The 26,940-nt window shown below is 48.8% G+C and overlaps 7 protein-coding genes across 7 annotated transcripts; 4 read left to right on the forward strand and 3 right to left on the reverse strand.

Annotated features, from left to right (window-relative positions):
• Window positions 1–958: 958 nt before the first annotated feature.
• Window positions 959–1,497, forward strand: TRUGW13939_04155 (uncharacterized protein; the record flags this gene model as incomplete). Its single annotated transcript, XM_035487332.1, has 2 exons — window positions 959–1,038; window positions 1,104–1,497. 2 exons carry the CDS (start codon window positions 959–961, stop codon window positions 1,495–1,497), a joined length of 474 nt encoding a protein of 157 aa, XP_035343225.1.
• A 1,578-nt stretch (window positions 1,498–3,075) lies between these two features.
• Window positions 3,076–7,068, forward strand: TRUGW13939_04156 (uncharacterized protein; the record flags this gene model as incomplete). Its single annotated transcript, XM_035487333.1, has 5 exons — window positions 3,076–3,668; window positions 3,728–4,456; window positions 4,509–6,436; window positions 6,497–6,793; window positions 6,842–7,068. The coding sequence occupies 5 exons, from the start codon at window positions 3,076–3,078 to the stop codon at window positions 7,066–7,068; spliced, it is 3,774 nt and encodes a 1,257-aa protein (XP_035343226.1).
• A 2,708-nt stretch (window positions 7,069–9,776) lies between these two features.
• Window positions 9,777–11,342, reverse strand: TRUGW13939_04157 (uncharacterized protein; the record flags this gene model as incomplete). The annotated part of the gene is made up of 4 exons (XM_035487334.1): window positions 9,777–10,127; window positions 10,180–10,542; window positions 10,622–10,942; window positions 11,241–11,342. The coding sequence occupies 4 exons, from the start codon at window positions 11,340–11,342 to the stop codon at window positions 9,777–9,779; spliced, it is 1,137 nt and encodes a 378-aa protein (XP_035343227.1).
• A 4,383-nt stretch (window positions 11,343–15,725) lies between these two features.
• Window positions 15,726–18,057, reverse strand: TRUGW13939_04158 (uncharacterized protein; the record flags this gene model as incomplete). Its single annotated transcript, XM_035487335.1, has 7 exons — window positions 15,726–15,878; window positions 16,705–16,907; window positions 17,036–17,106; window positions 17,158–17,177; window positions 17,231–17,284; window positions 17,357–17,472; window positions 17,523–18,057. The coding sequence occupies 7 exons, from the start codon at window positions 18,055–18,057 to the stop codon at window positions 15,726–15,728; spliced, it is 1,152 nt and encodes a 383-aa protein (XP_035343228.1).
• Window positions 18,058–18,657: 600 nt separating this feature from the next.
• TRUGW13939_04159 (uncharacterized protein) lies at window positions 18,658–19,764 on the forward strand (the record flags this gene model as incomplete). The annotated part of the gene is made up of 2 exons (XM_035487336.1): window positions 18,658–19,155; window positions 19,219–19,764. The coding sequence occupies 2 exons, from the start codon at window positions 18,658–18,660 to the stop codon at window positions 19,762–19,764; spliced, it is 1,044 nt and encodes a 347-aa protein (XP_035343229.1).
• Window positions 19,765–20,456: 692 nt separating this feature from the next.
• TRUGW13939_04160 (uncharacterized protein) lies at window positions 20,457–24,693 on the reverse strand (the record flags this gene model as incomplete). Its single annotated transcript, XM_035487337.1, has 10 exons — window positions 20,457–21,506; window positions 21,565–21,876; window positions 21,929–21,991; window positions 22,045–22,458; window positions 22,541–23,077; window positions 23,971–24,015; window positions 24,071–24,196; window positions 24,257–24,402; window positions 24,458–24,638; window positions 24,691–24,693. The coding sequence occupies 10 exons, from the start codon at window positions 24,691–24,693 to the stop codon at window positions 20,457–20,459; spliced, it is 2,877 nt and encodes a 958-aa protein (XP_035343230.1).
• Window positions 24,694–25,073: 380 nt separating this feature from the next.
• On the forward strand, window positions 25,074–26,919 carry TRUGW13939_04161 (uncharacterized protein; the record flags this gene model as incomplete). Its single annotated transcript, XM_035487338.1, has 3 exons — window positions 25,074–25,089; window positions 25,149–26,792; window positions 26,852–26,919. 3 exons carry the CDS (start codon window positions 25,074–25,076, stop codon window positions 26,917–26,919), a joined length of 1,728 nt encoding a protein of 575 aa, XP_035343231.1.
• Between the last annotated feature and the right edge of the window lie 21 nt (window positions 26,920–26,940).

Raw genomic sequence — 26,940 nt, forward strand, 5'->3', positions numbered from 1 at the left:
GTGGAGATAGCGGCCAGGCACCACGCCATACGGGCAGACAATTCAGCAATCGGGTCCGATAAGCGGTGGATGGAACCATCAATGAGACGAGATGGTCATTGCTGACAGAGAGCGGTGACGCTGTAGTGGAGCGTGGACTCGCCCGTGGTCTGGCTCCGCCGAATTGACTAATACAGAGACCACGCTTCTGACAAATCTTATCTTAGTTTCTGCCGTTCTTTTTGGTTTTTTCTATTACTATTAAAATTTTTTTTTAAAAAAAATCCATTTTATCAATATGCCTATGATGTCAACTGCGTAATTTAATTGCCTAGAATTCAATGCGGTTCTGGCCAGAAAATATTATATAAAATCATCCGTCTGCTATTCTTAGTTCTTCCTTCGGTGAGCTTCCACCAAGGTCTTCTGTGGGTCGCACTCGGCCCTGATCGATTACAGACAAACCCGTTCCTTTACTCTTTTTTCTGCGAAGATTATTTTATTAATTATTATCTGTTGCAACCCCGCTGCCCCTCCAACTACACGGTGGGAACGCGTCGACACGTGACATCCCGATTCGGCCTCGGCGGCCCGCTCGGGACTTTGTTTCCGGCTTACCTAATATCTGATTTATTGTTAAGAATATAAGAATACTTCGACCTTTCCTCTGAATGTTCCTCTGGATAGTATTTGAAATATATATACATACATACACATACATATATATATACACAACTATTATTCAGTGTCACAGCCGTGGTAGTTAGCAATTATGGACCGAAATAAGGCGTCACCACCCGCCAAGAAATGTTATCATTGGCTCCGTAGATCTTCCTAATTGGTCAGCAGCCAATGGCAATGTTTCTGCCATGACCATGAATTGTGTCAATTAATATAAATAGACCTTCTACCCTACCTTATCTGTCTACTCGTCCACAAGACATCAATCTGTGTGCTCATTTTTACTGTATACCTCACCATGGCGGATATTAAACCCCCCTTCACCGCAGAGTCGGCCCGGCAAAAAGTCAAAGCTGCCCAAAACTTGTGGAACGCTCAGTAAATATATCCTCACCACTATTGATTGCCGCAGTGCGTCAACTGTCGTTGCTGAACTGCTCTAGGGATCCCGCAAAAATCTCCCTTGCATACACCCCAGACACAGTCTGGCGGAACCGGGACCAGTTCGTCAAAGGCACCGACGAGGTCAAAGAGCTCCTGACCAAGAAATGGCAAAAGGAAAAGTCGTACCGTCTGCGAAAGGAACTGTTCGCCTTCACCGACAACCGCATTGCCGTGCAGTTCTGGTACGAGTACCAAGATGCCTATGACGAGATGAAGTGGAAGCGCTGCTACGGACTGGAAGACTGGACATTTGACTACGAGTCGGGAAAGATGCGGAAGCGCCAGATGTCTGGGAACGATATCCTCCTGGGGCCCAATGGCAACGGACAAGGCCGGTGGTTTGTTGAGGAGACCGATGTCGAAGATGCAATCATCACCGAGGAGCACTGGTAGGGTCCTTGATTTTTTTTTTAATTACCAACTTCAGATGGAGATTCCATATTTCCCTATGGTGAAATACCAACAATATAAACAAACATAACTTGTACCAGTCGAATTCCTCCTGGTAGGATGGTGGTGCGATGAACTAGACGCTAGGCTAGATCCGGTTATATGATGTTTAACTTGACGACGTCCTAGGAATAAAATTACCTTTTTGCTATCACGAATTTCTCATCTGTGGAGATTAAAATTACCATTGGAGCTCGCTCGAAGACTGTTGACCGGCCGGTGTTTGCCCGTATGGCATGGTTGTTGTGGTGGTGTCGAAGAAAGGGATAGGAATGCGGCGACCCAACACCAGGGACCAGGCTCGGCTCGCCGTGAAAGAGCCCAGAAATCGTAGTCGTCTCAGTTTTGTGGCTACTTATAATTATCAACAAGAAGTTTCCTTCAGAGTGATTGTTGGGTAGAAAAAAAAACCATTTCGACCTCATCACCGCCCAGCTTCAGAGATGAGGCGTGGCCCAGGGTGCGCCTCCAACGTCATGTCATCATACCCATGCTGGAATGTTAATTTCTCCTCGATATACTTGTTCCATGGCCTCATTGGGCCTGTGGATCTCGATCTCGATGATTGAAAATGAAGAGGGTTTGGAATGAGCTCTGTGCGGCGGCCATATCGAAATGGGCTTGAACTAATTGTGCCGTATCGTATACCTGCAGAAGGTTTAATCAGGACCAGTGTCGAAAATAATTGATACGGTCATATAACCGTGGATCTTGTGTAGACCGCTAATGTCTGGTAGAGACCAATCTTTTAGACGAGTCGATGTTAGACGAAACAAACGGGCGTTAACGACATCCAACGCATTCCTCGTCCCAAAAACCTGGAATGGCCGCGGGGTAAACAAATCAAACAATCGAGCTTGTCCTCATTCCACGGCAATCTGGGTTGTTTGGCATGCGCAACGATGCAGCTAGTAGAGGATGAAGAGTGAGGTCTGGGTTGGCGGGTGTTGTTTGAGGGAACTGGGGGAGCGACTGCCTGTGCCCGATGCAGCTCCTCCTCCCCTCGACCTCTCGACCTCTTCTCCCCTCTTCGTCTGCCAATCTTCTTCAGTCCGTCTGCTGTCACTCATTTTGCTCGGCCCACACACTCGCTACCGTATTATTTTTCTGTCGTTTGTTTTGTTCTTGCTTGAGTCTTTGCTACACCAGTCTATATCACACAACACCGCAGCGCCAATTGCTTGCTATGTGACGCACTCGTTCCTACGCCGAGAAACTAACCTAAAAACAGATACACCAATTCTAATAACGACCAAAATTGAAAAAAAAACAGAATCGGATGAAATTACCCCAAAGGTGGCTCCAAGGACATCAGGCTGTCATCTATTCCAAGGCCTTCGCTATATCAGTGGAAAGACGTTGGAGGCACTAGGGTGCATTTCTTCATGTGCTTCCAGTACAGCGTCACCGACCTCGACTTGGAAAGACTCATCCGTTGCACCGTCTTTGTATGAGACTAGCTGTTTGGATCTCGAATGCTCTTTGGTATCATCATCCCACAACAGCGGCAACGGGTCTAAAATGGATCACGGAGGGAGGACGCGTTCACCGCAGGGCCGCAAGCCCTTGACAGACGCCACCGCCAGAGTCAACCATGGCCCGATCGTTGCAACACCACGAGTCGACTGCACCACCGTGAATGGCGAGCAATTGAAGTCCATTGAAGTGGGCTCGCCACGCATCACATCAAATTCTCCAGCGGTCGTCCTCGATACGGCGCGCCTATCAGTCGCTACCGAATCCACAGGGGCTTCCAACAGAAATTCAGCTATCTCAACCACATCGACTGCTTCTGGAAAAGGCAAACGAAAGACGCACGTGGGGCCATGGCAGCTTGGAAGAACCCTGGGGAAAGGTGCCACTGGTCGTGTGAGACTGGCTAAGCATGCCATGACCGGCCAAGCCGCCGCAATCAAAATTGTGTCGAAAAAATCAGCGGCAATGGTGCAAAGCGAGAGTATAGCAGCAATGGATCGAAATGCTGGCCTTTTAGGTACCAACCAGGCAACTCGACCAATGCCCTTTGGAATCGAACGAGAAGTCGTTATTATGAAACTGATTGAGCACCCGAACGTGATCAATCTCTACGACATTTGGGAAAATCGCGGTGAATTGTGAGTTTTAAAAAACAAGACAGCACTTAAGGAATCTGTAACTGATTGTCTGGTAATAGGTACCTAGTCCTGGAATATGTCGAAGGTGGAGAGCTGTTCGACTATGTCTCTACCCACGGCCCTCTCCCCGAAGAAGAGGCTGTTCGACTATTTCGACAAATAATTTCAGGTCTTGCGTACTGCCATCGATTCAATATTTGCCACCGCGACTTGAAGCCGGAGAACATCTTGTTGGATTCTTATCATAATATCAAGCTGGCTGATTTTGGCATGGCCGCTCTACAACCTGCGGGACATTGGCTTAACACTTCATGTGGAAGCCCGCATTATGCCGCACCAGAAATCATCTATGGACGGAGGTATCGTGGTGATAAGGCGGATATTTGGAGCTGTGGTATCATTTTGTTTGCCTTGTTGACTGGCTTCTTGCCATTCGATGGAGGCGATCTATCCAACACATTGCGCTTGGTTAAAAAAGGAGACTATCATATTCCTCCATGGCTCTCTGTTGAAGCTGCCGACTTGGTGCAGAGAATTCTACAAAAGCGGCCAGAGGATCGTATCAGCATACAAAACATTTGGAACCACCCTCTCCTCAAGAAGTACGAAACCCTCCACCAAGCCATGTCCCAGCACCAGCTGGGCCCTCCACCACCTCTCTCTGCAAAGGACTGCGGGCCGTCTGTTTCCTCACGTCCAGATATAGATACAGAGTTGTTGCGAAGTTTGCAAACTCTGTGGCATAGCGCCAATTTAGAGACTTTGGTTGAACGGCTTCTTTCTCAAGAGTATGCTCCAATATTCCAATTAATTGTACCTCAATTACTAATAGACATCTAGCCCAAATCATGAGAAAATGTTTTACAATGCTTTGATCAAGTTCCGGGATGAACAGCTCGAGAATTACCACGGACAGCCTCTCGAATACTCGGCTAGCGACTATCATCATATATCACGTCCACCTGCGGCAATCAGAGCAGTAGCAAAACATTCAAAAAACGGAAGACTTCAGGGCCATGCACGTCGTCGGTCACAATTCTCTATACTTGCCGAAGTCAAGGAGCCAAAGTCTTCTGGTAGCTATGATCCTTTTAGGGCTTCTAGAACACCAGTTACAAATGCGAATCCAACTACGCAATATACGAGCGTCACTGTTCATAGAAATCAAAACGCCACCGATTCCCCGGAGGATCTAAATGCTGCGTCAAATGACGACACGCCGCCTTCATCTCCTCCCAAGGTCAGTGTTCCTCCAAGTTCGTCAGTGGAAATTATCCAGTGGAAGCGAACAAAAAAATCGCAACGGTCTTTCCAATCCAAGAGTTCACTTGCTACTTCACGCAACGGATGTAGCCCTGCGCCTACACATCATATTGTATCGGGCTACAAGCGCAATGTATCTTTTCGTCACATCCGAAACAAATCTGGCGGTGGCTCTTCTGTTAAAACAGCAAACGAAAGGACAAAGTCTCAAAATTCTATCATGGCTATCGTTGCCAACAACGAAAGCTGTAAATTTTCGGTCCACAGTGGGCTGGCTCCCTCCAGATATAGCAGCCCGGCGCTCCCGACACCACCGGCCGTTGTGCGTACATCTTCCGCTGTTGATGACCCAGGCTCTGACCTGGGGGTGCTTAAGCTTAGAGACAACTTTTGGAAAGAGGAGACGCGGAAAGTGTCGTATGAACTCAGCCAAATATGTGAAGAAGCCTTCAACCGGTCTTCCGTATCGACTGGACACACAGCTGTCAGTACCGAGACGACGTCGACGTCTATGTCAATTCACGAAGACGTAGAGAGAGCAAGGGAATTGGTCAACAATGAAGTTCCGGATAAAGTTTCTAGCTTGCCTACTTCGTATACAGTGAAGGAGCTTACTGAGACCCGCCGCAAGCTGTTGGAGCATTCTAGCAAAGCCGAAGCTGCAGGCCTCCCGGACTACTTGAGCGAAATTATAGCACATATAGACAGGCTTATCGAACAAGACATTGCCCGAAACAAAGGGAAGCCTGATCCCTTCGGCAACGATACATCTACTTCATACCGACGCACAGTATCCGATCCTATTGTGAAACCGGCCGTGGAGACGGGATATTTGCCTTCGATCTCCGAGGAGATTTTTACGCAGTTGGAATCATCTAGTGGCTATGACTTGCAACGGATGAACCATCTTCCCACCCCAGAGCCGTCACCTCGTCTGTCTCCAAAGGTGGACCGAAAATCGACTATTCGGGTCGTCCCGCACGATTCATCTCTTCCTTCTATCGATGAGATCAAACCCTTGACAATTAGAAAGAGGAACGATCCTGCTCGTCCTGTGATACCCACTGTCTCACGCCACAGTTCGGCTGATTCTATTTCTTCAACCCGACACGCAGCTGCGGGACAGCGCACAAGTAGTGATTCTGTTGCGGCCAGTATGCGCTACAACTCGCGATATCCCATGAAGTTGGAAACCATAGCTGAAAATCCCGCTCCACCTCGACGCACTGATGTCAAGGTGCCAAGTGGGGAAAAGAAGTGGTCGTGGTTTGGAAAACAAAAGTCTCCGGTGCATGAGGAGACTCCTAACCCTGGCCCGAAAGAGCCCGCTCTGCCAGCGACCAAGTCAGCCCCTGTGACAACGGCGAACAAGACAGAAACACCAGCTACACCAGTAGAAGAATCTGGACCGAGTCGAAAAACATCTGGAGAAAGGTCTCGTGCTGGCTTCTTGAAGATTTTCGGCAAGAAGAAGACGGACAAGGCTGACAACGAAGCCCCTAAAGGTAACACTACTGGTGCTTGATTTGCTGCTATAACTTACTGACCATGTATATTTTACATAGCTCGGGAAGATGACAATAGACTGAGATTAGTTGAATCGAGAGATTCGGCAGTCAGCCATGTACCAGTCCCACATACGAAGGGTCGAAACCGACGAGCTTCTGGTGTCAACCAGAACTGGTTCGCTCGGTTCTTCCATGTCAAACCTGCTACGCGAGCTGTAGCCTTTAGCATACCCAAGGCAAAGAGCCGGAAAGAAGTGTACCGGACGCTTCGTGAATGGAAACAATATGGCATGGAGAACATCCACCTTGACAAGGCGGGGAACATTATTTATGGTAGAGTCTCTGAAACAAACTGTAAGTAAAGTTGGGTGGATTCATAACTATGATGCTGACGAGTGATAGTGATTAATCTTCGGCCCGTTGACTTTTCAGTCGAGTTCTTCACTGTGTTGGAACACGGCCGTCGCGCCAACCTCAGCGTGGTCCGTTTCCGACAGGAGCGTGGCGCGGCATCTTCTTTCCACAAGGTGGTTGACACGTTGGAGATGGTTATGAAAGGGCGTGGCCTGACCGTAGAAGACCCAGCGCGCTCGATGAAGATGCTCAAAGTTCTGGACACCGTGCCTTGATTTTTTCTTTTTCATGTTTTTTTTTTTTAAAGTTAATTTTGCGTTTGCATGGCATTGCCGCTGTCTCGTGGTCGATTCCCTGTTTATTTGACTCGGAGTCCCTGATTGCATACTTGATTTGATCTATTCCAACTCTTTCGTTTTGATTTATGTTTTCTTATATTGTCTAGATCGGAGTTGCAAAAAACCATCGTTGTCACCTTCTTGTTTGTACTCAAGGCAACTGCTGCCTTTTCCTACTTTGTTCTTTGACAGAATCTTTTTGCTCTTTTTTTTGTTCATTGAGATGTTGCATCCACTCTAACGCTAGGACTATAATATTCATATTACTATGTCAATAGAAAAGTCTTGACGTAGGAATTGTTGAAATCCCCCCAAAAAACTTCCTATTCCGGCAGTGTATATTAAGTTTTCAATAACCTCACATTCCCCAGACCGTTACACTCGACCGTATTACATCATCGATTCGGCGGTTCCCTATCGTACACACCTAATGCAGTACGTATACCTAATTTTCCCTCTACTAAATTAGTAACGTTGATTCATGCAGGTGCAGCCTGATAGGTATGTATTATATACTACTAGCGGCCAAATACAAAAATCCTACATTGATCGTAGGTGTGTTGTAACGGCTGGTTACGGCCCCCGTCCCCTGCAGGTGCGCCCGGGCGGCGCCGGCGGCAGCGACGGTGCGCGCGCGCGCGCGCGGTGATCCAAGCGGAAGGGATCATTGCGGTTCGGCCCGCTTGCTGGGAAGCTGCAGCCTGCCTGACCTGATTACTACTGCTACTACGTACGTACGTACTCCCCCGTTACTGTGTATGTAACAACAAAGAAAAGACCGTCTTCTCCGCGTCATTTCTCCGTTTGCGGTGTGTTTTGTGTGTGTATTCGTTTGCGGCCCTTGCACTTTACAAGGGTACATGTAAGAGTAATAACAAATTAATAACTAATTAATATTGCTTTAAGAAAATAATAGTAGTAATACAAATGAGTCAGAGTCACTGACTCGGTCGTAGGTCACATGGCGCGTCATAGTAGTAGTAGGAGTGGTAGTGCCGCTTATCATCACGCGCGCTAAGAGTCTTGGATCAACGACGACGTCTTTTTCTCTCTTCTCTCACTTCCTAAGGAGCTGAAAGAGTTAAAAGTGGCCGACGCTATCCGAGGCATGGGCCATGTCGCATTGGAATGACAAGACAACCAACCAACCCTTACGCAAATGATTACACGGCGATTACACAATTCGACAGGAATGCAAGCAATTATAACAGATTTGGTAATATAAACAGTGATCAGACAGCCTCCCAGTTTGCATACACAGTCCTTTCGGGGTCGAAGGACTACAGAAATCCACCCGACAAAAAGCGAAAGGCTCTAAAACAGCAGAACATTGAACGCAACGCAACAAAGGAAAGAGAAAAAAAAGAAAATCAGATAGCCTCCCAGTATAGTAAAAACAGCATGCATAAAAAACCTTAAGAAAAACGAAACGAGAACCAAGCTAGACGTCAACCTGACAATTTGAGTCTTGCCCGCCCATCTCAGAACATGTGAAACAGTAAACCGGCCAATGCAACGAATTCCGCAACTTTTTCAAGATTCCACCCATGCCATACCCAGAACCCGTGCATCCATGGTCCTTGAAGCTCCAAACGACCAGTAAATCGACGCTCAAGGCACAAGAACCGCCGTGCGCTGAAAGAACCACGAAAGAGCCACCGTACGATTGATGCAATATTTCAAGTAAATAATTCAAAGTGCCACCCGGAAAGAAAAAAAAAAACTGGTAAAAAAAAAAAGGAACAGAAAACGTAACCAGAGGTATCAACCTACTCATACAAGATTCAGCAGAATCGAAATGACGTGTTGGAACCTCGGATCGCAAAACAAGCGCATAACATGGCAAGTCGTCGGAGACTTATAATTAATGGGTCGCCCCAAGTAGTTTATCAGAGTTGTTGTATCTTCGATCTTTCAAACAGGTTGGTAAAACAAGTGAATAAAAATTGTCGATCATGTCAAAACAGCCGGACACGGAAATCGAGGAGAAACATCGGAGGGCCAAAGTCATATGCACAGCATATTGACAATTGATCGACTGCGAAAAAAGACCGTTCATAGCTCTGCTTGTTCGATCATTGATTGCAGTCGTAAGACCTCCCCCCCAATGTATTCGCCCACGATATGCGATGGGCTGTCCTGCACCGGGCAGGTAGAATGACCGATTCCGCTGGGCCGTTCTTGCTGGACTTATGCGTTGCGCTGGCCTCTGGTAGCTGTCTGTGAACATGGATGACCCGGCCATTCTGCATGTTCACATTCCAACCAATTCCCGGGGCACAAACTCTCGTACCAAGTACAAGATAAGTTGTCTGCACATAGCCAGGTGGATATGAAGGGTGAACGAGCGCGCGATCGCATCGGGGGCGGGGGACGGGTAAGAATAGTATAAGCGAAAATTCATCGTAAAGCCGGCTTCCTGTTTTCTCATAGAAATATGCGGTGTTTTGCGGCCAGCACATTATTGCAACCCATACTCAAGTTCCAAGATATGACGGGTCTCGTAGAAGTACTTTTCTTCTAATGTCGAATCGTTCAACCTTTTTTTTTTAAATATAATAGCACAACAAAACCATTCGCATCACCAAACCAATGCTTCAAACCCCTCAATCTTTGGGTTGAGCATGAATAGGATGATAGCGTGGTTAAACCTTGCGGTTCAGTTGGTTGAGCATGTCGCTGTCGGTACTTGAGCGGCCTCCGTTGCTTTGGTCGGTGGGATTGTTCAAGATGTCACGAACATTCAGTCCACCACGGGGAGCGCTTGGCGTTGAAGCTGGTGGCGGAGTTCCATGAGCGGGAATTGGTGGGAAACCAGCACTGTGAGGAGATCCTGCAAAGGATTGCGGAGAAGGACGCCTCTCATGACCAGGGGGATGATAGTACGAGGTGGAGGCATATCCCGGTACTGCCGCTCCACTCGAGACTGGAGCAAGATTGACGGGTTCAGGATAGTCGAAACCTCCGCCAGAGCCGCGTCGTCCTCCCTGTTGGCGCTGGTATGTGTTAGTTTTTGCACCCACCCATGAAAAAGTTTCTGGTACGTACCTGGTCGTGAGGCATATGATGCGGTGGTAGTGAAGGCGGTGGGGCCCTCTCATCTAGGTGAGGGCGGCCATAGGGACCAGGCTGGTAGTAAGCCCCCTGTGGTGGAGGCAAGGTCGAGTCCGACATTGGTTGTTGTTGTGGCGGAAGAGGCTGGCCGTGAGCGCCATACAGCATGACTCCGTCTCCGGGATAGCCACGGCCGCGAGGTTGAGGCCCCGAATTGCGAAGATGGGGGTATGCAGCGTGGGCAGGAACGAAAGCCTGGGCTTGGGAGGAAACCGGAGTGAACATGCATTCCTGGTTGAAGCGAACGCAATTGGTGCAGCGTCCATCGGGGGAGCTTTCAAAGCCAGAGCAGCGAATCTATAGACAGGCACACGAACGGTCAGTACAAGTCCTGGAGGGGTTCAAGTCTCGACGACGACAGGGACGCTTTTCTCACCTTCCGGCGACGGCAATAGCGACAGGCAATTGCGGTGCGCTGCCTGGGGGCAGCAGCCTGGTAGACTACTTGGGGTGGTGGTTGGGCGTACATGTCGGGCCGTGGATATGGGCCAGGCGGCGGAGGAGGGAGACGATTGTAAGGATCTTGGGCGCCTTGTACGGAAGAATGGACGGCGGCCATGCCGGGTGGAGGAGGCGGTTGTTGAGGATAGCCTGACGGAGGGTAAGATGGCGGAGGATATGAAGACGGATGCGATGGAGGATAACTCGGGTAGTTGGAGTGAGAATAGGTGGATTGTGGACGCGCCGATGGAGGACGCTGGCGGCAGAAGAAGATTAGCAAGAACTAGGTCGCGTGTCGACAAAGTCGAGAAGAGGAACAAAGAGGATTGAAGGTGGCGAGAAGAAGAGAGAAGAGAGAAGAGAGAAGGAGAGAGAGAGAGAGGTAATAGACAGGAGGCTCCGGCGCAGAGGGGACGGGGGAGCGGGCTAGTGTATAAATATGGTAATATGGTAATATGAAATATGTAATAGCCTGCATAAGGCAATGATGACAAGAGGGAGGGGGGGGGGGGGGGGACAAAAAAAACGTAAAAAAAAAATAAAAAAATACATACGTTACTATCTTCGGGGTTCCAATGCGGTTGAGGAGGATTGCCGTTGTTGTCGCCGGACCACGAATGAGGTGGATGGTTGCCCTGGTTGGTGGGATTTGACATTGAGCCCAGGGGAGAGACAGACAGGAAACGAGGCGTGACGCAGCAGCAGGGGGAGAGAGTCAAGAGAGGAGAAGGGATTAAGAGGCAGGAATTAAAGGTGACGAGAAGGTTTCGCAGGGCCAGTCAGGTTGGGAATGTCAAACGGGGTGGGCTAGCAAGTTCTTGCAGTGCAGCTCCGACAGGGCCGACAAGGGCCCGCGCAGGCTTGGGAGGTCAGCACCAGGGCGCGGCGAATCAGAGCGCGTACCAGGGTCTTCGGCTGATGCACAAGACTAGCATTCGCGTGGTCGACGGGAACGAACTGGAGACGTAATAATGGAACCGTTTTCGCTGGCGGATGGGGTGGATGGGGTGGATGTTGGTGGAGGATGTTGGGAGGCAAACAAAGAGTAGCGGCAGCGTGAGGCAAGGGCGTGAAGAACGGCGATTGTTGCGGTGGTGCAGGGGGGCAAGGGACGGATGGATTGGAGTATGACAGAGGTTTAGTCAGCCTGGTGGAAAGCGACGGCGTTGGTTTAGCCAGGCTGGAGGAGGAGGATGAGGATAAAGAGAAAAAGAAGCCAACGCAAACAGAGATAGACGAAAAGAGGGTGGTGCATGCATGCGTCGGCGGAGAAGGGAAGGTGCGCAGCGAGGAGCAGAGCAGGAAGGAGCCAGGCAGGCAGGCAGTATCCGCCGTGTACGGGTACAGAAGGCAGGCACCGAGCGGTGTGGCCATACGCGCTGCAAGCGGAATGGGAGTGCATGATGCACAGGCCCGCCAGCCGCCAGCCCGACCGTCGACGTGGAGCCCTGGCAAAGCGATCGGGAGGCGGACGGAACGGGAAGAGCCTGATCGATCTGTCAGTACAATACTACCACTACTGTATCCCCTCTGGTCCTAGTATTTTATATCTACAACTACAGCAGTAACGATACTAACAATCACAGGAGTAATAATGATCAACGCACTTGTAATTATATAAATATCATACCAGGAATAATACACTGCCACGACGTACTGCTGAGTCTCCCCAGCAAGAAGGAAAAAAAAAAAAAAAAAAGGACACTAGCGGCCGGTTCCCAGGACCCAGAGCCATATCCATGGATCCGGCCACTGGCGCTAGCCGTTGGTTCCGTACAAGTCCCCGAGACTAGCGTATCGTAATAACCGCTAGTACTAGTTTGCCCAGGTTGACCGCCTGTGTATGCACTGGGCCCGATGGAGTAATGCTACTAGCTAGTAATAATCCATTGGGTTGAGAATCCATCAGGATACAAGAGCATGAGTCTGACGTCTGACAAGCGGTGAGAAAAGACACACATGACCCGGTAGGAAAACCAAAAAAAAAAAAAAAAAAAAAAAGAAGACCTGGTTCGGGTGATACTATAACCGTGGCAGTGTTGGGTCAGCTGCCAACTCGGTCACGGGGTCGCCAGCAAACAGATTATTAGATGCAAGAGGAAAGAAGAACAAGCCGGTACCTGCATGTGCGGAATGAGAAATCTCAGCATTCGCAGCAGCGCATTCCGATTGCCGTGTATCTAACCTGGCAATCTGACAAATCTGTGGAGCCCGTCTATAACTGCCGGCTGAGCGTGTCCCGGCAGTCTGGTACTCGTGCTGCTTCGTCCTTGGGAAACTGATCTGCGCGTGAAAATGATGATGATGGGAGGCGATTCATTATTTCCGGGCAGTCGAATCGGATCGGATATCTCCATGTCTTTTTCCCCCCCCCCCTCTACAATTTGTACACAAGAAGGCATCGTGCAGCGGCTACACGGGCCGTCCTTGCATATGCTGTGGCCCAGTGGGAGCGATCGCAGGTGGAGCGACCCCACCGCATGACGCGCAGTGTGTATACTAAGATACCACACATAGGCCTAGAGCCCGAGACTGGTAGGAGCACTAAGGAGTAAGTAGCAGGTGGGAAAAAAAAGGTGGTGGCAAAACAAAGTCGCCCCTTCCGCTCCAGTTCAGCTCCCACAAGGAAGGCACGGCGCGAGGGAAGGAAGCGCGCCTCAGCCCCGGGCCTAGTCGGCTAGCCAGGCGTGAACCATGGTTCCACGCGTGGCAATGTCGAATCCGTAACGGAAACTTACCGTTGTGATGGGTTTTATTTCTCGTTTGGTTGTTCCATGGAACCAATGTCGGGCGCGGATTCGTCGGGTTTGTCGGAACTGTTATGTGTTATATTTTTGTTTAAGATTTCATTTCAAATAGATGACATGATCCTTTATCATTTTCTTTTATACTCTGATGTCAGTTCGGCGCTTCTCTCGCCTCGCCCTTTGCCTTACGAGACTAGTCCAATCACCATTAATATCACCTGTATCCAATGATCCATGCACTGGGCCGTGGCAGGCCCTTGCGCTCATGGCTGATTCTTCAATCGGCGCGGGCCGCGGCCTGCGCTAGCTATTTATTATTCTGATTAGCTATTTAGTTAATATTTCAATATATTAATATTAATATTCACTCATATCGTGGTAATACTAGACTAGACTCGTTGTAGAGAACGGACGACACCCATGCACTCCGTACAGTACAGTAATACACATACCGTCACGCCGGCCGGCTAGCCCCCCCAGGCTAACATGGGCGGACCGAAGCCACGCTGATTGCTGGGACTCCAATCGCGCCCGTCAACCGGGGCTCCACCTCGGAAACCCGCAGCCCGTTCTGGTCACATGGTTCGCCTCTCAGCCAATCCCCTTTTTCTGTCTAACTTGCCCTCCACTTTTTCTTTTTTGCAAAACTCCACTTCCGGACTGCCCGACGTATCAGGCATTAAAATTTAAAATATCATGCCCTTCCCGTATTTAATTCAAAGTTTCACACGACACGCGCCTGGGACAAAGACCCGAACCCAACCCAAAGAAAACTGAACCAGAACCAGCCTGGTCCAGAACCAGAACCATGAACCACAACACAACACAACCACAACCACAACCACAACCACAACCACAAACCAAAAAGGCCAAGCGCGCGGAAGAAATGTCGAGAAAACAACCAACCTCGGCACGCACCTTTTTTCCTTTTTTTTGCTTTTTGCGGCGATCATTTGACGATGATCCCGGCCCTAATCAATAATCGTGCCCAAAGAAACATATGCTTACTTCGAAGTTTGCACACAGAAGTCTCGGCCTACGATATAACTACGTACTTCCGTACAGAAAAGACACTTGAAAATCTTGCTACGTCATGGAACTATTTCTTTGCCGTACAACTATAGAGTATACGCGTTTCCTCGTGGATTGATTGTGATCAATGCGGAGAGCTTATGTGTAGATCATGGGCCTCGTTCGGCCTTGCTCGGCACAGCTTCCGGATTAACAGCTAACTTTGTAGCCATTTGCGGTAGATATTATCGTCCTGTATCCTACACGTATACTACGTACTATAGAAGCCAAAGTTAAGGTGATGCATGACATGCTCTCATCATGGCGCGTAAAGTTAAACTTTACACCATTAATGTGGCTGTGTATTCGATGCACCAGTGGTTTTTAATGTGATTCATCACAATCTTGAATCAACTGACTCGTCTGCTGATTGTCATGTTTCTGACCCCAGAATTTTGAATGTCCATAATTCATCAAACATGGAACTTCTTAATGCTGTAGCTGATATACCAAATGATACATGTAATATATAAAATGCGTATATATAAAACAACACCTTATATCCAACATATCAACAACCCTATGCTGTCACTGTCCATGAATCATTCCAGTACTACCAACGTGCCCAACTCAAATGTCCGTCTGACAACTACAACCCCAAAACTAATCGTCTTCACTCGGTGGGTCGTCAGGCATCACCACGCTGTTCAGATATGTTACCTGCAATCCACGTCAGTCCAGCCGTCCAGACCCAAAAAAAAGTGTGATAGTGTGACTAGAAAGTGATAGGGATCTTTGCTGCGAGGCTGCCCAAAGCCTACTACATCCAAGCAAGGGCTTGCAGTCCCGTGGCTAGGTTAAGCCTCGCTAGGGAGGGTCACTGGCCCACGACCGTGTCGCACCCGGGGAGAACTTGGCCCAATCGACCAACTCGGGCTTTGACAGGGAATCCTTCCCCCCTGCAACGAGCCTGCGCCAATGCACTGCTATGCAGTCTGCGCAGTAACTGCAGTGTGCAGTGTGCACTGTGCAGAGCGTGACTCGCAGAAGGGAGCGAAGCGCCGCTAAAGGCGGACCGCAGACGGGCGGACCAGAGCGAATCGAACAAGGAGAAAGCGGCCCATAACAGACCAAATATACCAATAAATGGCTGAAAACCCACGGTGGCCTTTCTCCATGTTGCGGTACTACTGCATGCAGCTGAACTCTGAAGAGCGGGGGCCTCTGATGATGGGAGGGGAAGGAGGGAAAAAAAGGAGAAACGAAAAAAGAGGGGGATAGTCAGTCACTCACAAAGGGTACCAAGACTTCAATCAAATTACCAATCCGTTCTTGTGCGTTGGGGCCAAGGAAAACATCGTCTGGAAGCGCCTTGCCGACTGTAAAACTCCGGAGCCTGAGCAGCTCGATATTGGGATTGTCCTGGTTGTAGCCCTGTTTGGTCTGTCAGCTCTGCATCGCGTATTATTATTAATATTTTTTTTTTCCAATTATTAGCGTGTTCAAGTCAGGCACAAAGGAAGACGGGAGATAATCGTGAACCATGGAACGCAAACCACACTACGCTGCACCATGCGCGGCCTATTCCGACCTGAATCCAGCTGCGCCATCGAACACAGCGATGGGTCCCAATTTTTTTTTTCGAGTATGCCGGAGTCATGGAGTCATGGCGGTGAAGAACATCAACATCGTCAACTTTGAAGCCATTGGAAGACGGCATGGCTCCATGTGGGAACAAATGCCTAGGGTACCAGAAACTCGACGCAGCCGTTGTCCCGTGTTCTCACCCGCCGCCCCTTACCACCGGCAATTTGCCTGACCCATAGCCGCTACCATTAATCCTTTATTCTTTGAAGCCCTCGAATAGTGTCTTTTCCGAATGATGCCGTGTTTGGCGTGAAAGCCAAGAGCCATTGATTCGACTGATTCTTTGAGTCCATGCCGTGAGTAAGCCGCAGGAACGCATCCCTGCAGCCCCCGAGCAGCCAGACATGTTGTCCTGGGTAAATGCGGAGTATGGTGGTTTCACTTGCAGGATAACTCTTCGCTATGCAGAGTGATACGCCCGGTATCGCCACGCCGTCACGCCGCGTCTCTATCCCATGATTCACGATTCTCTCCCTGGTTGTCTGGCACCAGGCACTCTTCGAGCACGAGCGTCATATCTACCGCGTGTTTGGTGCAAATAACACAAGGGAGGATGGTAGGGCAAAATGGAAAGCTGCCGGGCATATGGAATATGATGAAAATAACGGCCTACCTTTGGCTTCGTCTTGAGAGCACTCTCCTGGTTCTGGCTGACAAACGCCTTGACAGCTTTGCGTTCATCATCGGGTATACCTTTGAAGAACTCCCGTCGCAAACCTTCGCCCCTCAGAACGGATTTTAGACGCGCAGAATTTTGGTCGATGGTTTCCCGAAGAAGGGCGAGATTGCTTGCTTCCGGCATCCATAACCCCGAGCCTATAACACTGTCAGGGATGGTGAAATTGCGTCGACGACACTATGCCATCCGCGGGACACGCATCTGCTGTGGGAATACGTTTACAAAGTCTACCGCTGTCTAGCAGTGACTTGAAGTGATGGCATACCTATAAAGCAATGGCCCGGCTGCAGGTGCAAGTAGTAGGCTGCATATGGTCCTTTACGCCCTGTACGGCTCCTGCATTTAAATCAGCTTGCTTAGACTTGATCCACTGCCTTTGGAGCATACCATGCGGCAGAAAAATGTGGCTGCAAATTTGTTAGATCAAATCTCCATCACTTGGTTTCGAGAATCTTCTCACCTTGTAAGGAGTAGGGTCATTGCTGAATCTAACGTCCCTATATATTCGGAACACCTAATAGAATGTTAGAGCGTTCTCTACAAATAGTCGTTGACTAGACTTGAAAAGAAAAGAATATTTGCTCACCAGATCCTTAGCCGGTAACTCTGGAATCGTTTCGTCCTTCTCCACAATCTTTTCTGTCATGGAATCGACAAAAGTATCCCAGTCGTTTTTAGAGATTCGGTAATCGGCATCATGAGCTAATATAAGTTAGATCAATGTCTAAAAACCAGAGCCAATAGGAAGGCACCTTTGAGCCATTGCCGCTCGTTGTTTTCCTTCAAGTCTGCAAGAAAAAGCATAGTGTTGGGATGGATAGTGTCATCCACATAGTCTATGCCACCTGGATCTCTCGCTTTTGGTTTCTTGATAAAAACCTCTTTCCCAGGGCCCAGTCCGGTTTTCACCCCTTCCCTCCATAGCTCTTGGCCTTTGCCAGGCTTGGGTACTGCTTCCTCATTTTCACTGTCTGATCCATGATTTTGGGTCTTCTTGCTTGCTGGATGACCGCGCCTCTTTTGCTTTGGTTTTTCCTCTTCCTCCGATTCAGTGGCATCCGGCTCCGAGTTACTATTATCGCTGCCACCGGCGCTTACTTCCACCCCTTCATAGGCCGAGCCTGAGTCATCCGAGTCTTCTGGATCGTCTGAACTAGAGCCTTCAAAATACTTGCTCTTCTTTGCAGTGCTCTTCACCGTAGATCCTGTAGAAAGTCGCTTCCTCTTTGCGTCGGACTCAGCAGCTGTCTCGTCGGTCAGCGAGAGCCTGGTAGACCGACGCGGCATCACTTGAGTCGAAGCTGCAGGCTTGGCACTTGATTTGCTAGACGAAGTATTGGATGAGAAACCCGCTTCTCCGACTTCGGTGGATCTTCGGGGAAATAAATTGAAGAAAAAAGGGAAAAAAAGAAAAACGTGTCAAGTGCTACTTGGCTAGCACTGTCCAACTTTTCTTATATCAGGGTCGACTGACTGTGACTGACGCCGGACCCGCATGAATTTACTGCGGGTCGGACCATCGCTTCTGGCTGAACCTTAGGCTAGGAATTACCGACAACTAATGGTTAGTTACCGATCCTCCTAGAAGAAAAATAAAATACCGGTAATAATACGTTGGGTTAGCAAAATCAAATCCATTCATCCCTCTTTTTGTTTTGCTGTTGTCGATCGAAATGCCGCTAGATACAACCCTGGGGATCGAATCGGATCGGACAGCGAGAACTTGCAACAAGACACGGCAGCCAGGCTTTGGATGTCGATCGGCGTGATCGATTGAGCGCTCGTTCTTTGTCTTTGTCGTGGTTCGTTGTTTCGCTTTGCGTTCGGGCTAGTCAGGGAATGCTCTCGACGTTCGACCAGTCCAGCACGGAGAAAGCGTAAGCAGGTATGCTCCAGTCGATACCCCCAGCGTTCGCCGCACGTAAAAGTAAAATCCTGTCCGATCTGTCCGTGCCAGACGCTGAATATACCGACTTGTCGCCCAAGGGATCCGTGGACGAAGGCATCCGCGACCTGATACGGGACATCAATGGCCTCGATGGCCTTGTGACCACGAGTAGTTGCGCTGGGAGAGCGAGCGTCTTTGTGGAGGGAAGCAAGAAGAGCAAGAGCAAGACTGCAACGCTTGATAAACAGGACGACGACGCAGTCAAGCAAGCAGAAGATGCTGTCCAGAAGTTTGCTGTCTCAGGCGGCAAGGGCGAGGGAAGGTGGTTGTTCGTCTCACATGACCCCGTCAACCCTGAGACTCTTGCCGACCCTGAGCGACGACCTGCCTCTTACCATGCGTTGTTTGGCCTGGAGCCTGGAGATGGAATTCCAAGGACGACCGCCTCAGAGAGCGAGAATGGAGTCCGGCTGGTCCGGTTTCACTACGATCCTATGGTGCGTTTTTTCTTTACATCTCAATAGACCATCAATATCTGAAAGCTGACCTCAATCCTCTAGATCCTCCACGTCATGGCTGCCACTCTCCATCATGCCCATCCGGTGCTGACTGCAGCCTCAAACGCAGGCTTTCGCGAAAGCGGCCTGCAAAGTCTGCGTTGCCTTGAGATGATACCAGAAAACTCGAGTCAGGCCTCGTCCACAGACTCGTCCACGCCTAGCCCGATTGTTGCAGTTCGCTCATCGGGATTATCCCTGGAGTCAATCATCGGCTACTGCGAAGAGACCTCAGACGGTGCTGAGCCCGTCATACGGAGTCTTGTCACAGAAGAGTACCTGAAAATGCTCGTTGCGCTAGCTAACGAGCGGTTTGTCGTCAACAAGAGCCGCGTCGAAAGATTTCGGACAAAATTACTCGAGTTATATGCAGCTGCTTCGTCCCCTACTGCGAACACCAAACCCAAGAAACCGCCAGGATGGGAGGATCCTCAAGTAAGAAGAGAGAAAAAACGAGCCGAAGGACTGCGGAGGAAGGCCGAGGCAGCTCGACAGAAAGCATCCATGGACTCGGATGAAGCAGAGGTTGATATCAACTTGGGCTTCTGAACCTGTGACTTCGAGCCTCTTATGTGTTGGACTTTACAAACTACGAAATTTAGTATCTTTGAAGATACAAGAGACCTAACTTGAAGAATTCTGCATTTATTGCACACCTAGCCTCAGCCTGTCAACCAAATTGTCTACATAGCTATGTGATCTTGTAGACATGAACTCGGGAAACTAGTCTGTGATTACCCAGCAAACAAGAGAGGAATAAAAAATCAACCATGAAAGCTAATCGACCCCAAAAGCCGTCAAACGCCACGTCTTTCACCGTTTTCCCGCTGTTTCAAACTCATAGAACGCATCAAAATCCAATATCAAACGAAATAGAAAACGCCGCTTCACGAACGTTGTAAAATAACCCTGCCAAATTTTTTCCAGAATCGTCACTTCGTTTCATTTCGTTTAAAAAAAAAGAAATAAACAAAAAATTCAGAATCAACGCAGTGTCTCGCTGGCTATGATAGACGTAAGAAGAAAACGAGAAGGCAAACAATCATGGGCTCACCAAAGTAGGGGGGAACAGCAGTAAAACTGCAATATGAATAAACCAATTTCAGAAGTCGTAGCAAAGACTCTGAAGAAAGCAGCCGCGTTCTAAAGACATGGGGTAATGACAGACGTTGTCTTCCAATATCAGAACATTCGCGGTAACAAACGATGTCAATGTCAATGTCAATAGCAATGGCAAATGTCTAAGCCGAAGTCAAAGCGGAATTGAGTACGCGTTTCTTAAATGCGTCTTCCTCATCCTCAGATACCGAGGCAAGGCGACGGTGTTGGCCTGACTGAGAAGAGCCCGACGTATGGCGACTACCATAACGACTACGACCAGACTGACTCGCAGGGCTGGGAGGAGTTTTGACGGTCAATGAAGGGGGAGTGCTAGACCAGATATTGTGACGAGCCATCAGATCAGTGATGTCGAGGCTCTCACTGGGCGTGGTGGACAGACCATCCTTGAAGCCAGTCACATGAGTCGGGATTGAAACACTTTCTCCACGACGAGAACGGCTAGAAATATTAGTCCCGTTATCTTCCATAGAGGATGGAATAGCTCCTGTTGCAATCGATGACATCGACAGACTGTGCTTGTGGTGGCGTGAACCAGTGATCTTTGGGCGTGAAACCCCGCTGCATTCGCTCAAAAATGCCTTGTCGAGTTTTCCGTCACTGTCGTTGGTCATGATACTGCTGCAAGTTGAGCTGTTCATGTTAAATGGAGTAGAGAATGTAGTAGAGTTGCTGGTAGAACGATGTACTCCATTGATAGCGCTGCCAAAGCTTCCATCATCAGACACAGTGCTAATCGAGCTGTTGCGGTGCGGACGACGAGAAGGCGTCCCTGCATTCATCGCGGCGCGCTTTGCATTTTCTTCAGCCCATAGAGATGGAATTGAATTAGCATAATCTCTGAACATATTCTTGGACGTAGTCTGGCTTGGAGAAGTCTCGAGAGTATCTGAGGATGGCTCAAGAGAAGCCCCCTGGCACATCGAAGGTAGTGGAGATTGTAGAGTATTGCATGCACGTCCCAAAGCGGCTTGAAGTAAGCACATTGCCACTTTCATTTCCAACTGGGCAGCTTCTTCGAACATCATGGTCTTATCGTGAAATTGCCACTCAATCCACAGATTACCCCAGGGGCCTTCATTGTCTTCGTAACGGTTGCGCCAGTTATTTGGGACAGCTAGATCTTTTCCGACATTGACTTCAAGTCCTTTGCGAATGAGTTGAGCGTAGTACTGGTTGGGAGATGGAAAGTTAGTCTTTGACTCGTCTCATAGAGAACATATTTCTTACCATGACTTCATAGTCGTCGGCTTTTGGCTGTTTTACCAGGCAATCAAACGGCCAAAACTCCAATGGTTCATGGTGAACGATAGGCTGCAAGGGAGGCAATTCAGAAGCTGCGATAAGACAAATCTTTTGGCGTTCATTAAACACAGGGCAACCGAGTCCAGCACGAAGCAGATCACGCAATAGTGCCTCGTTGAGACCAATGAAGCGACGCTGTTTAACCTTTTCGGAAAGCTCTAGAAGCTGGCGCAAAGTCGCTTGGAAGAGGCTGTCACGATCTTCAACGGTGTACATTGTCGACGCGGACCAAGGATACTGAGATTTGTTAGAATCAGAGTGTAGGCTATTTTAAGAATATGACGCATACCTTCCAAAGGGTGGATATTAAACATTCGTATGTACGCTGACGGCAACGTTCGGTAAACGGGGACTAGACATAGAGTCAGAAGTATGAAACCGAATTTTTAATGTTAGAATACATACGCGAGCTGGATTCTCGGCATGAGATACAAGGCCTCGGATCTCTTCTTTGGTCAGGAAACCTTGAAAGCCGACAGAATACGGATCATTGTTCTCGATCAAGATGGGAGATCCGGTCCGCCATTGAATGCAGTTGGCTCGGGGAAAGATGTTCTTGAGGAGTTCGTCTTGAGAACTCATTGAGATATCGACATGACGTGTTCCCAGACGAGCGTAACGACCAGACTCGGTGAAGCTGAGACGACGAACAGCAGCCTCGGCATCCTTCTGGGTTTTGAACTCTACAAAGGCATCCATGGTCTTTGCTGTCGAACGCTCCATGATGATATGCACGCCACCCCCATGTTCAGGGCCAAGAACACAAGCATGCCGACCGAGGAGTTGATGAATCTCATGTCTCGTGACAGCATATGGAAGCTTGAAGACTCGTGTCAACCATAGGTCTAAACTGGGTCAAGATGTGTGATGAGGGGGGAATACTGACATTTGAAATCCTTACCACACCGTGTGGAGAGAACTTCTGGCGAGTAGCCGGAATTCGAAAGGGGATATTCTCGGATGCGGTGACCTGATCGCCGAGTCTTCTTCCCACGGCGGCAATTTTGGCCTGATCCTTGTGATCGTGTTCCATCTGGAGTTGAGTAAACGCCTGTTGCTCCAGTTGGTGCTGAATCATGGCTTGCTGATCCCTGAGATACTGCGCCATTTGATGATTGTACAGTATCCGTGGGTCCATAAAGTTCTGACCCATGCTCTGCATAGCAGTTGCTACATGGATGTAAGCCTGTGTGTTCATGGGTGGTGGTGGGAATGGGGGAGAGGTGAATCGATGAGCGCTGAAAGCAGGCATCACATGTGATTCTGGAGTACGAGTTGGTGACTGCATACCTGGAAAAGCATCCATGTTGAAATCATGAGTCTGGATATTCCCAGGCCTAATAAAAGCTGGGTATTCGCTCATATTTGCTGGTCGAGGCTGGTGGTGAAAAGCGATGGCTGGGCCGAAGTCACTGAAACTTGACATTTTCAAAACTGGCTTGACACAAGAGCCTGCAAAGGGGCTTCAGGAGATAAAAGTAAATTGTGTGATACGTCTGAAGGAGAAGTGATAACAGCCAAAGAAGCATGAAACCCCAGAAATAAGTGCAGGTATGTGATAGGGGTGGAGTTGTGAAGGTGAAGATGAAGGTGTAGGTGAAGGTGAAGAATGAAGATGAGAGAGAGAAATAGAGGATGACTTTGACTCCCAAGACTGGTGTCAAGTGATTTCAGATCGTCGTGGCTGGTAGGGCCCCGCTTGTGAATCCAGTCTTCCCTGTTCACCACTGGATAGCCACACCTTGCCATTGCTTTTCCATTGATAATAGACCCATATCAATTGACAAGTCTCCACTGACTGACTGGCCTATTTGCAGCTAATACATTACTATTATAGTTTCACACGATCTGATTCATATATAATAGAAGAGCATTGTGAAGCATAATAAATTTACATGTACAGTGACAATAGACGCATAACAGCTATCACTAAAAGGTGTGAATGCAGAACCAACAAGACGAGATAGCTAGGCACTCCAAGAAGAGCCACACAATGGATCTAGACAGATACCAGAAATAGACTCTGAATAACCAGATCAATGGGTGATATTGAGATGGATATTCTAGAAACCCAAACAAGTATTTTGAATATTGTATGAATTTAATTTATGGCTGATAGGCTGATGTCCTACCCTACCTTTTGATCAAATAAAAGATCAATACAAAAATACACATACGATTTAGAAAAGGCATCAGGAAAGAAGAATAAAAGAACTTGATTGCATAGTATCATTCATGATTCTAGGTCTTCTTGCAAGGAAGACTGGCTTAATCAAACTGTATTGTTTCATCAGTATCAAGGCCATTCATATCACGGGATCAACTGCTTACTGGGGTGAGAAATGATTCGGCAACAAAACGTGCTCGGGCGTTCAACTGTATGAAGTTAGTTTTGATAGACTATAAACTCCAGTCATTCAGAAACACATACGAAAAGTTTCATCTCTGAGATCTCCTTATCCACCTCCTCCATAAACTGTATAATGAAATCGACCAGCTTATGTTTAAGCATTGCCTCTGTGTGGAAATTCGTGATCAAGAAAGAAATGTCATAGCCCTAATATGAGAAGTCAGAAATGAGCGTAGTGAGGAATAGCAGAACCTGAAGATCACCCACCTTTACAGGCTTTCGTCGCAAGATAAAGAAGGACTCGGCTCGTTGCGTCAAGAATCTGGTGAATTTATGGACAAGAATATTCTCAATCTCATCAGCTTGCTTGATGCGCAAGCTCACACGCACACTATTGACAGAGGGTTCGATAACTGCGGGTTTTCCTTTAGCCTGGGAGCAATTTTCAGAGGCAGAATGATGACTGACAGATCTTCTCGTTTTCATTCCGGGCGACGGTCAACGGGTTCAGGAGCAATTCCGGGGAGCTGGCGGCTTCAACTTCAGGCACATTGTGTCTTTCGGACGACTGGGATGCAAAGTTCGAGACGGCAAGAGCTGCGGTTAACGAGGATCGCACGGCCTGCAAGTAAGGTCTGAGAGATTGAGACTAGGAGATGTCAGTGCAATGCCCATAATGTGGAGTAGAAGAACACCTGTACCATGACGTTGGACTCGGATGCGAGGACAGAATGGCGTTCGGGCGAGATGCGAAGACAAGAGACCCGGGCGATCAGCGGAGAAGCGGAAGCAGAGTCTCGTCACTTTCGCACCATTGACACAGCAATATCTAAATACACCCACGTATATCACAGATACACCGCAGATAAACAGTAGTATTGCGGGGGGAGGCTTCGCAGGCGGCATGATTGCGCTGCCCGGTCACCAACGGGCATGTTTGCAGCGTTTGCATCCTCCAACGCCCCCGCAGGTGGCGGTCATTGTTTACCGCCTCGCTGAGCTCTATCATTCATTACTAATTCCTATCCCAGCTCTCTTCTTTCTCCAGGACATTCCTATCCTGTCGCCCCGTTTGCCGCTCACCATGGCCACAATACCAGGTTTGTTACTCGTCCCTTTGCCTACGGAACGCTAGACTTCAATACTAACCTCGTTCAAGTCGTTGTCAAGCACCAGGGCAAGCGCCACGATGTCGAGCTCGACCCGGCGTCAAACGGCGAAACGTTCAAGTTCCAACTATATTCGCTGACCGGTGTCGAGCCGGAGAGACAGAAGATTCTCGTCAAGGGCGGGCAGCTGAAGGATGATACCGAACTCTCTACACTCAAGGCCAAGCCAGGGCAGACGTTCATGATGATGGGCACTCCGTCGGGAGCTGAAGGCTCGGCAGGCTTGGTGCGTCCGAAAGAATCGGTCAAGTTTTTGGAAGATATGACGGAGGCGGAAGCTGCACTGGCCGAAGGCGCAACACCGGCTGGATTACAGAACCTTGGGAACACTTGCTACCTCAACTCGACCCTGCAAACGCTCCGTGGCATCCCAGAACTTCAGCAGGAACTTCTACAGTACAGCTCGACCGGTGCTTCTGATGGACCCTCTGGGCTGGGCAACTTGAGTTCATTTGGCCTTGGAGGCTTGGGGGCTTCTATAGACATGACAGCATCGTTACGAGACTTGTACAAACAAATGTCTGAAACCCAAGAAGGATTTCCGCCACTCATGTTCCTGAATGCTCTTCGAAATGCCTTCCCCCAATTTGCTCAGAAGGCAAAAAACGGACACGGGTATGCCCAGCAGGATGCGGAAGAAGCTTGGTCCCAGATTTTGACGCAGCTGCGGCAAAAGTTGAAAACCAAAGACGGCGAAGAGGACGTATCATTTATCGACAAATACATGGCTGGGAGCTTTGATTCCGTTCTTGAGTGCGATGAAGGTGCTGCAAAAGATGCCGGCGAGGAGCCCGTCAAATCTTCGGATGTCTTCCTAAAGCTAGACTGCCATATCGACAAGGATACCAACCACTTGGTCGATGGTATCAAAGCTGGCCTCAAAGAAAAGATAGAGAAACGCTCTGAAGCACTGGGCCGAGATGCTATCTATACTAAAAAGTCGAGTATAGCTCGGTTGCCCAAATATTTGACAGTTCACTTTGTTCGATTCTTCTGGAAGCGCGAGACCAAGACGAAGGCTAAAATTATGCGCAAAGTTACCTTTCCGGCGGAGCTTGATGTCGTTGAATTCTGCACCGATGAGTTGCGGAAACAACTGATTCCCGTGAGAGACAAAGTGCGTGAGCTTCGGAAAGATGAGGAAGATGCCGAACGCGCGCGCAAACGGCAAAAGATTGCTCACCGTCAGGAAGAGGATCGCAAAGAGGATGTCGAATCTGGACAGTTCTCAGAGCCACTTCAGAAGAAAAAGGAGGCCGAAAACGCCAACAACAAGGATGATGACACTGCTATGACTGACGTCTTCAAGTCCGACGAAGAATACGAAGCCGAGAGGAGAGAAGCCATCCTGAAGGCCAAGAAGGAGCTCTTCGAATTGATAGACCCGACACTTGCCACCGACGACGGATCAAACCAGTCAGGCCTCTACGAGCTGCGGGGTGTTATCACGCATCAAGGTGCCAGTGCTGACAGCGGTCATTATACTGCATATGTCAAAAAGCAAGGACGTCTTGTCGACGACGAAAAAGCTCCCGGTGGCAAGCGACGCGAGGACGATGGAAAATGGTGGTGGTTCAATGATGACAAGGTGTCCGAGGTGGATGCTGAGAAGATTGAGACGTTATCTGGCGGAGGTAAGCCGTCCATTTGAACCCTGAGTATTTCTGTGTCCCATCTAACTCCACGTGAAAAGGTGAAACCCACTCGGCGCTTATTCTCCTCTACCGAGCGATCGACCTTCCCAGCAAAGACGAAGTGTAGTCTTAGCTCTTAGACAAAACA

This window comes from Talaromyces rugulosus, chromosome II (genome assembly GCF_013368755.1).
Source record: "Talaromyces rugulosus chromosome II, complete sequence".
Lineage (NCBI taxonomy): Eukaryota > Fungi > Ascomycota > Eurotiomycetes > Eurotiales > Trichocomaceae > Talaromyces > Talaromyces rugulosus.